Source organism: Euprymna scolopes, chromosome 18 (genome assembly GCF_053919585.1).
Source record: "Euprymna scolopes isolate OS-2025 chromosome 18, ASM5391958v1, whole genome shotgun sequence".
Classification (NCBI taxonomy): domain Eukaryota; kingdom Metazoa; phylum Mollusca; class Cephalopoda; order Sepiida; family Sepiolidae; genus Euprymna; species Euprymna scolopes.
The window spans coordinates 28,352,698-28,365,341 of NC_136499.1; the positions used below are offsets into that span (position 1 = coordinate 28,352,698).

The 12,644-nt window shown below is 32.7% G+C and overlaps 1 protein-coding gene across 34 annotated transcripts in view; it reads right to left on the minus strand.

Moving 5' to 3' along the window:
• LOC145297554 (serine/threonine-protein kinase mig-15-like) overlaps nucleotides 1-12,644 on the minus strand; it is a 1,203,941-nt gene that overhangs the window by 16,691 nt on the left and 1,174,606 nt on the right. For all 34 annotated transcript variants that reach the window (XM_080143552.1, XM_080143554.1, XM_080143544.1 and 31 more), the window contains one exon: nucleotides 7,604-7,684. In XM_080143552.1, the coding sequence (XP_079999678.1) occupies nucleotides 7,604-7,684 (81 nt within the window). The remainder of the gene's footprint in view (nucleotides 1-7,603; nucleotides 7,685-12,644) is intronic.

The window sequence follows — 12,644 nt, forward strand, 5'->3', positions numbered from 1 at the left end:
ACAGTACCATTACAATAGCTGGAATTATTCAAGATTTCTCCTTTTCATGGACTAATTTTGCAACCAAACTTGAGCCCAGTCTAATTTACTATTTTAAATATAGCTAGAGAAAGAAGAGACATGAATTCATACCTTTCTAAAGGATATTACCGAAATTGATGCAATCATTTCGAAAAAACTTAAACTTAGAAGACAGGCAGTGCCGGTATCCACTGCACCAATTGGGAAATTGCAACATAGTATTATTGACAAGACGTTGCACATTACTTCAAAAAAGCTCAATAGTCATTATTGAATACAAGCTGAAGTTCTCATCTCAAAATATGTTCATCTTGCCCAAGGGTATAAATTTTACATAAGTGAGCCTAAAAATAGGTGCCACATATACAGACATACATTCATCTGTCTTTCATATCTATAAAAGTGAACGTGTCTGTGTGTGTGTGTGTGTGTGTGCACATTTCTCTACGCAATAACTGTCAATTTTTAGTTTACTGACTCGAAATTTGATATACAGGGTACTGAGATTTGGGAAAATCTATGTGATCGGTTTTCGGCCAGAAATTTGGCTGTTAAGGGTCAAAGTTCAACGATTTGACGTTTGAGAACTCTACCAAACTCCTCCGCCAATTTTGGGAATAAACACTTGAAATTTTAGATATAGTTTCCTGGGACATGGGTCTAGCATAATAACTTGATTTGAGTCCCAAACAATAAATGTTAAGGGGTCATAATAAGGTCAAAGTTTAAAAAATTTACCTTTTTTTTTTTTTTTTTGCTCAACATACACCTCCAAACACCCAGACAACGCCGGGTTGAAATGCTAGTTTATTATAATAAAGTTGTATTCTGTCTGTCTGTTCGCAATTTAGTTAATATGTAGAAAAGGTACACTCTTTCACAAATTAATTTTAATACTGAAGACAGACATATACACTTTTATTTCAGCATGATTTCTATATGCATTTAAAAGAAAATCTACATTCTGGAAGTAACCCCATTTGCATTTTACTTTAAAGAAAATCTATTTTAATAATCAGTTCTATGTTATTGTTTGTTGTAATTGGATTTCTTTTATTTGTTCTATTTAGAAATATTATTTAAAGTTGTTTTATTTCATTTATATTCAATAATTAAAAGCTGACAACAGTTGCATTCAAAATCGGAAATAAGCTTCTTTATTTAAGCTATGAGAGTAATTTCCCGCTTAAGCTGTGAAAGTTACTTCGTAGTTGATTTCCTCATACACTAAAATGTGTTTTATGCTTTGCTAAATCCAACATGTGGCCGCTTTTCATAACACATCAGGGTATTCAGTGTATGTTATATAGTATGTGGCTAGTCTCTTCGCCCGGCAATATGTTTCAATCAGGCAGCGCCAGGTATATACAGCTAGTATACAATATAAATATGAATGTATAGCACAATATTTGGAATCAAATTGATACCTATTAAATCTGATGGAACGCAGTACGTAAAATCCAACTTAGGATTGTCTCTAAGAGTTTTACATTTGAAGATGGATCCTTCTAAGAGATAAGTTGTCAATTTTGGGATTTTTATTTATTTTTTTTTTTTTTACAAGGTAGTCACTATTTATCAAGGCCCAGAAGCCACTTGGGAATAAGGGTTATTGCGTGTACAGTACGTTAGTGTTGAGATTTGATAAAGTGTCTTACTTAAGGGGGCGGTTCATCAGGAATTTGTTTACGTTGGGCTTGAAGACATCCAGGTTGTAGTCAGGTGGGAAACAGGGAGATGCGACAGAGTTCCACAGGCGTGCACTTCTAAGAAAGAAGCTATATTCATGGAATCTACGTTTTGGTTTTAGCACAGATAAAGAGTGGGGAAAAGTTTTGACAGTGGTTTCAGCTAGACGGGTGCTCCTTGTGAAAGATTGGCGAGAGGGGACCAAAGACTAGAGCTCAGACGAGCACTTGCCATGGAAGTAATGATAAAACAAAGACAGGCTCGCAACGTCTCTCCTGTGGGAGAGAGGTTGCAGGGAAGAGAAAAGGGCATCCCCCACTAAGCCACGAAGCCTATTTTGTACTCTATCAAGGCAGGATAGGCTGTTTTTAGCAGCTCCTGCCCAGATGTGGCAACAGTAATCCATCCTTGGACGTACTTGGCTTTTTTTTTTTTTTTATTGGATGCAAATGTTAATTTAATTTATTGTCCTGGTAACTGTGCAAGTAGGATCTATAACAGAATAGAAATGATTATCTTATCAGTGATGTACATATTTTATTCATTGTGCATGAAACAGCTGCACAGGTGGGAACAAAGTATTTTGGAAAAAAAATTACCATAATTATTGTTTTACTGAAATGTGTGTGTGTGCATATATTTAAATTTGAGGATATTGATAAATGATTTTGTAAAATACTGAAATTATTTTCTGATTGTATTATTTCCTTTGTCTTAATTATTAATTATCCAGTATAAAGAAACTGATTTAGTGTTTGCATAATATCTATGAATGTGAAAATGCGTGTGTGTGAGGACACTTCTTAACCTATATACTCAACGAATCTTTGGTCTACAGACTTGAAATTTAGGGTATTCAGCCACGTGGAAACCTTTTTAATCAGTTTTCATCCAGTAAAAGGCTTCTAAGGAAACAATATTGAGAATTTGGTACTTGAGAGACATCGGACTTTTATGTTACTCAACTGTTTCATGACTGCGCATGTGCAAATCGTCCACATCATGTTATAAATAAGTAGGTTTGTCAAGCTGGCCTAATGGCTATTATACTTGACTCACTGTCTTTAGGTTTTGATTTCGATCTCAGCTCAAGTATTTTCTTTTCTTTTTTACTTACAAGAAGTGAACTGTTTAGAAAAAAAAACATAATACTCATATACACATATTTCAGCTTCTTTCTGTTTTTTATTCTTTTTTTTTTTTTTTTAAAGAATTTAATGTTATGTTTACTGCAGGGCAATGCCGGGTACATTTTCTAGTCATCTATAAATGACTCCAATTTCTGGCGAATAAAATGATAAACTTGCATTTATTTAGTTTATGATACAGAAAAAGGATATTTGTTTTTTGTTCTTTGATGTATTCTCAGGATCTACAAGCATTCTACTACTAAATCTTTGTGGACGGTCATGCTTGTAATCATTTCAAGTGGAAGAAATAACTCTTAAAAGATGTACTTTGAAAAGAGCAGACAGTCACGTTAAAATATTTAAATTTACCGATTTATAAAATTCGGTGGGTCTTGTTTGTGTTCCTGTGTGCAATGAATGCGGTCATAATGGATGAAGCCACACACAAAAAAAAAAAAAAAGGAATCACCCATTAAAACAGGTAAGAGATAACCATCCATGCACAGTGGATGACGTCATCGATCAAATCAGTGTGAAAGAGGGAAGAAATCCTTTAATATGCTTCATCTAGATGGGTCACGGGTCGTCTATTAAATGAACATTTAAATCCTTCAGAGTTTAATAATTCTTATAAGATTTTTCTTGATAATAACTAGAGTTGCTAGTTAATTATCAAATATTGCTAAACAAATCCCTTTCTAAGAATGTTCTTGGTAATCATGTTCTGCAAAAACAAAAACAATTTTCCTCTACAAAACAACCAAACCAAACACCATGAATAAATATTTGAAGATATAAAGAACTATAAGCATAAAAACTTGGACCAAAATGACCTAATTCAGCATTAGATAACTCAAAAAAGATTTATATATCATATAAAAAATAATAATAATGTACATGTTTACCAGACTTATTATACATACTGTTTTGGTTTAAATATAACCATTGGTTATTGAATATATTGGACACATTAACTAACAATAAAACAATTTAAAAAAAATTCTTTGCAAAATAAACTACTTAATCCTAACAAAGCTTTCCCACAATTTCTCTTTATTTAAAATCCTCACCAAAATCAACTGAATCTTCTATAAGAAGCCAAGCTGGACAGATATCCTTGTTGCAGAGAGTTTTGCCAGCTTAACTGACAGATGGGGTGAGATGGGATAAAACTCGTCAGTGTTCTGCCTCACCGAATAAACAGTGATAGGCAATGATATTAGAACTGACATCTTATTCACTGTAGCATTGACAATCACACAGAAACCTTTCTGATATTTTGGCTTCAAAGAATTTCAAAGTTGATTATTAAGTGGAACATTATTATTGGCGGATTCTATCTAACACAATTGTTCATCTTTCCTTAAAGTAAGGAAAATGATAACCAAAGAATTAAAACCATTTGATAGTTGATCAGAGATGTTTGTCTTTATATAACGTTTGATTCCAATGACTTTGAAAGTCTTAGTTGTAATGTTTGTCCCCCCCCCACACACACATCTAGCATTCCAAAAGAAATGCCTCCTATTTTTTTAAAATTCCATCCGAATGGACCAGAGGGAATTGAAAATCGCATTATTATAACTGAACTCGTGCATTCATGAACTGAAAGTTTCATCTCTCTGTTGCAGATACTGATGGTGTGAGACTCCAAGAAAACAATCTCTGTCATAGACGTGTGTCAAAAGCAGAGATATGTCATTGAATTCCGGACACTAAATGCATTGAGAATCGTGGTGACTATGTAGAAAAATAAATTTTAGAGCACAAGAGGTTATTTGTTTTAATGGTTCTACTCCCATCTTTGTAACTCAGCATTTTAAGTTTAAAAAAAAAATAAAAAAATAGGAGGCTTTTCTTTCAGAACAAATCTCATGTATATATACTTATGCATACATACACACACATAATCGCTTATAGTCATAGTTTTATAATAATTTGTTTCAATAATTTAATGACCAAATGATGCGGGAAGAATTACATTAACTTTTAAAATCTTATTAAAGCAATAATTTAGTGAAACAAATAAATAAAAATGAAAATACCAAAATAGAAATCAAAAGACTAACCCTAATCTTGCCTGATAGCACAATGCTGGCATATCATATTTTGATGAATGCGTATTAAGATTGCAGTTTTCATTGTTAAATAAAAATGCACAAAACTGTTGCTTTCATGTACAAACATAAAACAATTAAAAATCAATAAAACCTCAGACAATTATTATTCATATCTTTTATAATAGAGTGTGTATTATTAACAACAACCCATAAAATAATGATAATCTCTGGTTTAAAGAAAAGGGTCAAGAAAGGGGGTCAGTTTTTGCGTCAACATTTTCACAAAGTCATCATCTCAGTTGGATTGACTATGCTTAATTTCAACGCTCGGGCTTCCGGTCGCACCATGGAGACATCGGCTAAAACGTCACTTTTTTATTTAAAAAAAACAACATTTTTTTTCTTTTTTTGTGTTATGGGTTCAAGCCTGTCTGCCTACTACCACTTTTTTTTAAACCTCTCTCCACCCGGGTTGCCTACTGTTGTTTTGATCCCTCCCCCACTACTACCACTTTTTACCCCCCCCCCCCAGGGTTTCTTACTATACTTTCACACACCTGGGGAATGCCGGGAAACCCTGCTAGTCACATTTAAAGGCCAAATGCCATTTGAGGATAAGAGTTCATAAGATTGGATGATGAATAATACTGAGAAGATTGAAAATAATGAATGGAACAGATAAAATTTGATTACTCAACTTGACAAATATTTGTTGACATTAGATTTCAAGATGATGTAATTTGCAGGGAATAAAATACATGGTAATGTTTTCCACAAATAGAAAGTTAAACTAACTTGTCTTATTAGTTTGTAAATTATATATTTCATTTACTCTTGTAATGACTATTTTTTATATATATATATATATATATATATATATATATAGAGAGAGAGAGAGAGAGAGAGAGAGAGACACACACACACACACACACAAACATTTAATATTTATTGTATATATTAATAACTGTTTTCAATACTATCTTCTATGAAGTTTCTGCAAGGGGCAACACCAAGCGATCCACAAAACAGCGTCGTTGTAAGTCTGGGCAGTTTCATCACGTAAGCCAAAAAGGAATTAAAATATACCATCGGGTTAGGCAATCAACATTCCAAACTTCTGGTCGCGTCATGAAGTAGCGGTAAGACATCAGATTTTCTTTCACTTTCTTTTCCACCTTCACGTCACGGGTTCGAGCCTGCCTGCCTACTACCACTTTTTTTTATTTTGCTCAACACACACCTCCAAACACCCGGGCAACGCTGGACACCCAAGCTAGTATATATAAAACAATTCCAATGTTTCAGATTTTAAAAAATTATTTAGAAATATGACCTGATTTCCATTAAAGACACGTTCTTTTCATTGTAATAACATTTCAAGATAGAGAAGTAATCAAGACTCGATCTTTATTCGTAGAATATTTGGCAAAAACTATTAATTAAAACCCACATTTTAAAAGTCACTGCATCTGCAAAAGAAGCATTTTGTTACAAAAAGTCACACAATCTATAGAAAGGTCAAAATAAGTCAAACAGGAAAAAGATCGACCGATCCCCTCCCTGCTCTCTCCTCTGAAAAACAGTAATTATTGAGTTGCTTGACTCTGAAAGAACAATACAATCAATGATTCTTCATTACCGAAAACATTGACCTTTCAAACTCTTTCCTCTTTTAATTTCTATTATAAATTGAAACTTAACCGAAATAGCTTTGAAGGCAGAGAAAATCAATTTAACATTTTTAATTTAACAATTAAAAAAAAAAATTGCTAAAACAATGGTTGCTAATTAAGATCAACAGTTTCATTATAGATGGTTCAAGCAAATAAACAAAAAGTCAAATCAACCAACATGTAAAGAAATTTTCATTTTTATCCTAATAATAATAATAACTAAACTTTTTAACCTGTTAAAAGCAGGCAAAAGTTATAGCCCGTTGACTTAAACAGTGCTTTATGTCAAATTGATGGTTGAATATGATTAAATTTGTATTTAAATTTTTAATATTAAAAACGAATCTCTATACCTATTCATTAAGCAGATACAATAACACTTAGTTCACTGCAGCTTTTTTTTAATTACATTTTCACTCCAAACAAGGCACATGTCCACTTTGATGTACGGGGTTACTATCAGCGGCCTAAGCTACATGTAGGGAGTTGGGCAGCAAGATGTCTGTTCACGTTACACTTGAACTTCTGCATGTCAGTACAGTTAGGGAAGCAGGGACCCGGAAGGGAATTCCAAAGTCTAGCAGTTCTGGAGAAGACACTAGTTGAGTAGAAAGCTCTCTTACATCTAGGGATCTCTACTGTGTAGGGGTGGGATTTAACTGCTTGTCAGGTTTGTCGGGGGTATTTATATCGAAGGGGTACAAGTGCTTGCAGTTCGTCAGAGCATTCACCATTAAGATACTTATAGAACAGGCAGAGGGATGCAATATTTTGTCAATGGGACGTAACAAGGGTCAGTAGAAAATTTAAGCTAGATGAAATCAATAATTTCCGAGAAAACTTTTACAGAAAATGTGGTATCGTGGTAACTAATATCTATTAATCCCTAACTGTACATCGAACGGATTGCATAATACTTAGTTCACTGACTTTATCATAAAGATCAATACAAAATTTCACCAAGATCGGCCCAGTAGTTTCTGAGAAAAAATTAGACAGAAAGAAATTTAATAATAATAATAATACTTACCAACTGAGGTTGGTAGTTCTCCCCACTGCAAAACCACATTTTTAGTGATTTTTCCATTGGTGTTCACATAAACACCTTCATCTGAAAAAAGAAAATGGATAAAATTTTAAATAATTTTTATTTCAAAATGGTGGATTTGAATGTGAGGTTTTATATGTGTCCACATATCTATATGAAAAGCATTGTTGGATAGTCCACTATAATTCAGTTTTCATCAATCTGTCACGCTCAAGTTTGAAATAACAAATAACGTTTCCATTGCTAAATAAATTGATCAAATGACTATATCTTAATATGCAGAATTTTCTTTAGGCATTTGGAGAATAGGAGGTAAAACAGGCGTTTTAAGCAAATATTAAAAAGAACTTCATAAAATATTTTTTTTCAAAAATGTATAGAATGATGGAAAGACTAATTAAGTTTTCTAAAGATGAAAAAAAAAAATTTTTTTTAAATCACTAATCTTTGTTTTTAATTTAAAGGCATGGACAAAAAGGTTAAATGAGTACAAATATTTTCTCAAACCAATTTTATCCAACTCAAACAAAAAAAAATTACGAATTTCAGATAATTATTTTGTTTATTACATTAATCCCTATAAAAAAATTTCTTAATGAAAAAAAAAAAGCACAGAATTTTAGTTGACAATGTTTTTTAAACCATATTGATTTCTCCTTTTTATTTGAATTCTTTTAAAAGATTTTTTTTTGTAACTTGAAATGGTTTTCTCTTTGACTAAACAAGTAGAAAAACAACTCTAATTAATGTCCATGTTTTACAATGAATGCCGTAATTAACTTTATCAAATTTATTTTGAACATATTGTTATTTAGACATTTTTAGTTTAAAAAAATATTCTAGCTTTAACAAAGATGATTAAACTTCCAGGTCAGAATGAAATTAACATAAAAAGAAAAGTGTTATTGGATCGTACACACGCCCACACATATCTGAGATTTTATTTGCTCAACAATTTTTGAAGTTGCACTCACTTCCTAAATTGGAGCTAGTCCCCTTATTTTATTAAAAAAAAAACAAACTAACTAAATGTTTCCCCTAAGAACTTGTTTAACATTTCAACAATTTCCAGCATCATCGTCTTAATGATTTAAAAAAAAAAAAATATCAACCAGTTTTCTTGATCCCTCTTATCTCTTGTTTAAATTGCACCTTTTTCAACAATTAATGAAAGTTAAAAAAGAGCTTGAAAAAAAAAAAAAAAAAAAAAAAAAAAAAGAAGTTTTGTCATTAATTTGGAAGAGTGAAAGCAGATTCATTTTCTATCTGAATACAGAAGATCTTGGCTTCTGCAAAAAGAAGCACATACCATCTAGTTTGTATTTTTTATTTTTTATTAATTGAAATTGCTCCAGACAAGGCATGGAGCCACTCGATGTAAGGAGCTAAAAATAAAAAATACTATTGTAAGGTTAAAATTTATCCAGCTAAGTGTAATATGGATGGATTACAACACAGAAAACAGCAATTCTTCCTCCTTTGTCAGAAACACGACTCATGGACTCATGAGAACTAAATGACAAAATAAGGTGAATGAAAGTTACGAGATTGCCAAAAATTAACCCATTTTCTACTCTCCAAAATAAATATTTCCATATAATTGTCTGTTCAGTATTTGTGTTATTATGATAAAAATTGGAATAGTTTATTGTGGGGGATTTTCTGGATGGCATCAAGGAAATTTGTAACTCTGTAAAAGTTATGTTCAGTTCAATAAACTCCTACTAAAACCAATGGTGGGATTGAAAACAAGTTTAATGACATGGTCTGTCTTAATTTAAAAGAGTATAAACGCAGTAAATGTTGAATCTTGTACCAAATTGATCTGTGTCTGCTAGGCACACTGCTACCGAAACTGATTTCAATTAAAACGAACAAAGAAATTATTTGCAACACTTTGTTGTTATGGGCATGATATTTTGAAACCCCAAAGTGCCTTTTTAGTGATAATGGGAGAGAGTTCTAACAATGTTAGGCTTTTACAACAAGTATTTGTATGATAAAAACATGTCGGCATGATGGCAATCTTCTGTCTAATAAGACAATAGAGTTCTGTATCTAGTCTGGTGCACTGCAGCATCTGCGGTGGCGATCAAGCTGAAGCTGGAGTTGCTTCTACAGATGCAGGCCTGAGTGAGTGTAATAAGAAGACCTAAGTTTACCCAGTTACCAGGGACCCCTCTCTGCATTGCAGACAAATATGGTTTGAGTCAGTGCAAACACAAGAGTTGCTGGAAAAGTGTTGCAGTGCTTCACCATCCATCTATCAGGACTCCAAACTAGATTTTTTTTGTCACAGTTTACTCTCTTAGTCTTTACCAAGGCAGCCACAAGGCATCTCAAATATAACGCCGTGTATTAATTCAAGAGATTGTAAATAAACACAATACAAAGGGACATAATTGTATAAAAACAAACAGAAGAAGTTAACTCAAACCGACATAACTGGGAGGATCAGTGCAAATGAAAGAGACTTCCGGTCCAGGATGTTCTCAAGAAACTATAATCTAGTCTTATTTTTAATTGTTATATTAGTTTTCTCTGTTAAAATAGTTGTTTTCCCAATGTCTGAAAATCTAATCTATCTTCATATTTTACTTAGCTTTGAGAATCTAGTCTACCCTCCTAAGGCCAAAAATAATGATCAACCTTTGGTGCATGCATCAGAAGCAGATTCCTCTTATGTCAACTTTCACTGGCTGGACCACTCAGTGTTTGTATTCCTTCCCAGGTTCTTTGCTCAGATAGAGGTTGTGATCATATTTCTCATTCTTCCAAATCAACAAAGATCTTGTGGTACTTTATAAATTTCTTTTTTTCATTCAAACTTCAAATCACAACCACAGAGAGAATATGAGGAAAGCACTTCTCTCATTCAATTCTTCTGGATTTTCCGTTAAATAGTATCTCTTTTATAGGTTCTTACCGTTCTCATCCTACTGGCAGATTGCTTATCAAAACATCTGTCAGTTCACAGTAGGTACCGAGACCTTAGGAGATACCTCTTATATTCCTAAATATCATTACAAAATTACCTTCCCATTCGACCACCTCATCTAATAACTCCGGTTTCATTTTGATGAACTAAGTCTATTTTGTTATACTTATATCTGAGAGAGAGAGATAGAAAAAGTGGATTTATACTTGAATACGGATTGTTAAGTGCACAATTGCAACTTACACATTCACAAAATACTAATAATGCATTACAAACGGGCAACGCCGGGTACCCAGACTATTCTAATAAAGAATTTCAAATAGTCACTATATTAAATGACAAAAACTTCATGAAAAAATGTAATGGATTAAGCATTATGTAACACAGTCGTTAATCTTCTGAAATGATGTTACATTTTAACACCCGGACCTGACGTTGCATATGAAAGTCTTGCAAACACAAACAAGGGGAAAGGAATTCAACTCACTTTTTTTCGAATTAATGATATTTATTAACGGTACTTTCCAAACAACGCATTACATCTTATTTCAAAAGTTTCTTAGTTCGTCATGTAGTTGACAAAACCCTGCAGTGTCGAACACATGCTTTAAAAGTCTCTCATGCCACCATACGGCCACACATCCATATCATGCTGACATGCCTTGCCGGTACTCTCACCACGTCTTTATTTTCTCTGTCTTTTTTCTCCACTGCTTTATCTGCAGCTTGCCCAACAGAACATGGTTGTCTGATTATTGTTTTGTTCAAAGTTCACATTACATCTTATTTTAAAAGTTCCTCTTGCACTGACTTGTGCTTCCAAATCCTCTGGTCGCCCACATGGTTCCTCGCTGTTGCCTTCCACATGCTTTTTTGTCGCTTGCCACCCACGTATCCTTTTTTTCTCTCTGCTTTTCTTTTTCTTTTCCTTCACTGTGACATCAGTAAGGTTATTTGCATGCTGCTGCTGTTAAATACACGTCACAGTTTTCATTTGTTTATTTTCAGTTGATATTTATTTATACTAATTCTCAGATTCTCTCTCTCTCTCATATATAAACTACTTCATTTACTCACATAAAATTGATATACGAAAGTATAAATTTATGCGTATTTACTTCAACAGTGCTCAATATGTAGGTAGAGCTAGTTAGTAAGTTATAAAATATATATGGCGATTAAGCTACACTGAATGTTCCGGGTTTCATCCACTCAAGGATTCTTCAGGCTTAAGAATCCTAGAGTGGATGAAACGTGGAATATTCAGTGTAGCTTAATCGCCATATATATTTTATAACTTACTAATATATATATATATATATATATATCTTACTGTACCTCTCTGGTATTGCCGAAAAGTAACAGAAAACATGCATTGCTTATGAAGAAAGGGAAAATAATTTCGTTCATTTTAATTTTGTCAAATTATTTTGTAAAATAGGATCTGTTTTTAAAAGTTAGTCTAAGATTTTCAGCATTTATTCAAGAAATTATATATTGTATAACAGATATACACTTTCAAATTCAACATTATAGCAATTTTCAACAAAAAAAAAACAAGTAGAAAGTTCGGTAGAATTTAAGATTGGGATACATTAAAATATATGTATAGCAGATGTATTTTGTGATTTGGATATATTGTTATTGTTAAAAGCGACTACATTTTTCTGACAAAATTTTAATTAAGGTTAGAAATTTTTTTAAAGCTATCTCTTTCATACTGAAGCGAGATTTACTCTAGTCAGATCGAATTGGATTCCTCTAAGAGAGGTAGTTTGTAGGAAATATTAAATTCATAAGCGACCTCGTTCACTATCTCTTTTGAACTCCTAACATGTTCGGAAAGCTCATAACAGCTTATGATACTGTAAATTTGTTCAGAAAAGAAAATAGCAACAATCACCAACAAATCATATAAACAATAGATAAGAAATTCTATCTAAATGCAGACATGAAAATAATTGCTTAAAATCGAAAGCCAAAATGGAATAACAATCCTCGTTTTGCAATGCATAAGCACGTGGGAGAATGCAAGTACGGTATTGTAACGCAAATAACATTGTACAACAATAACAAATAAAATTG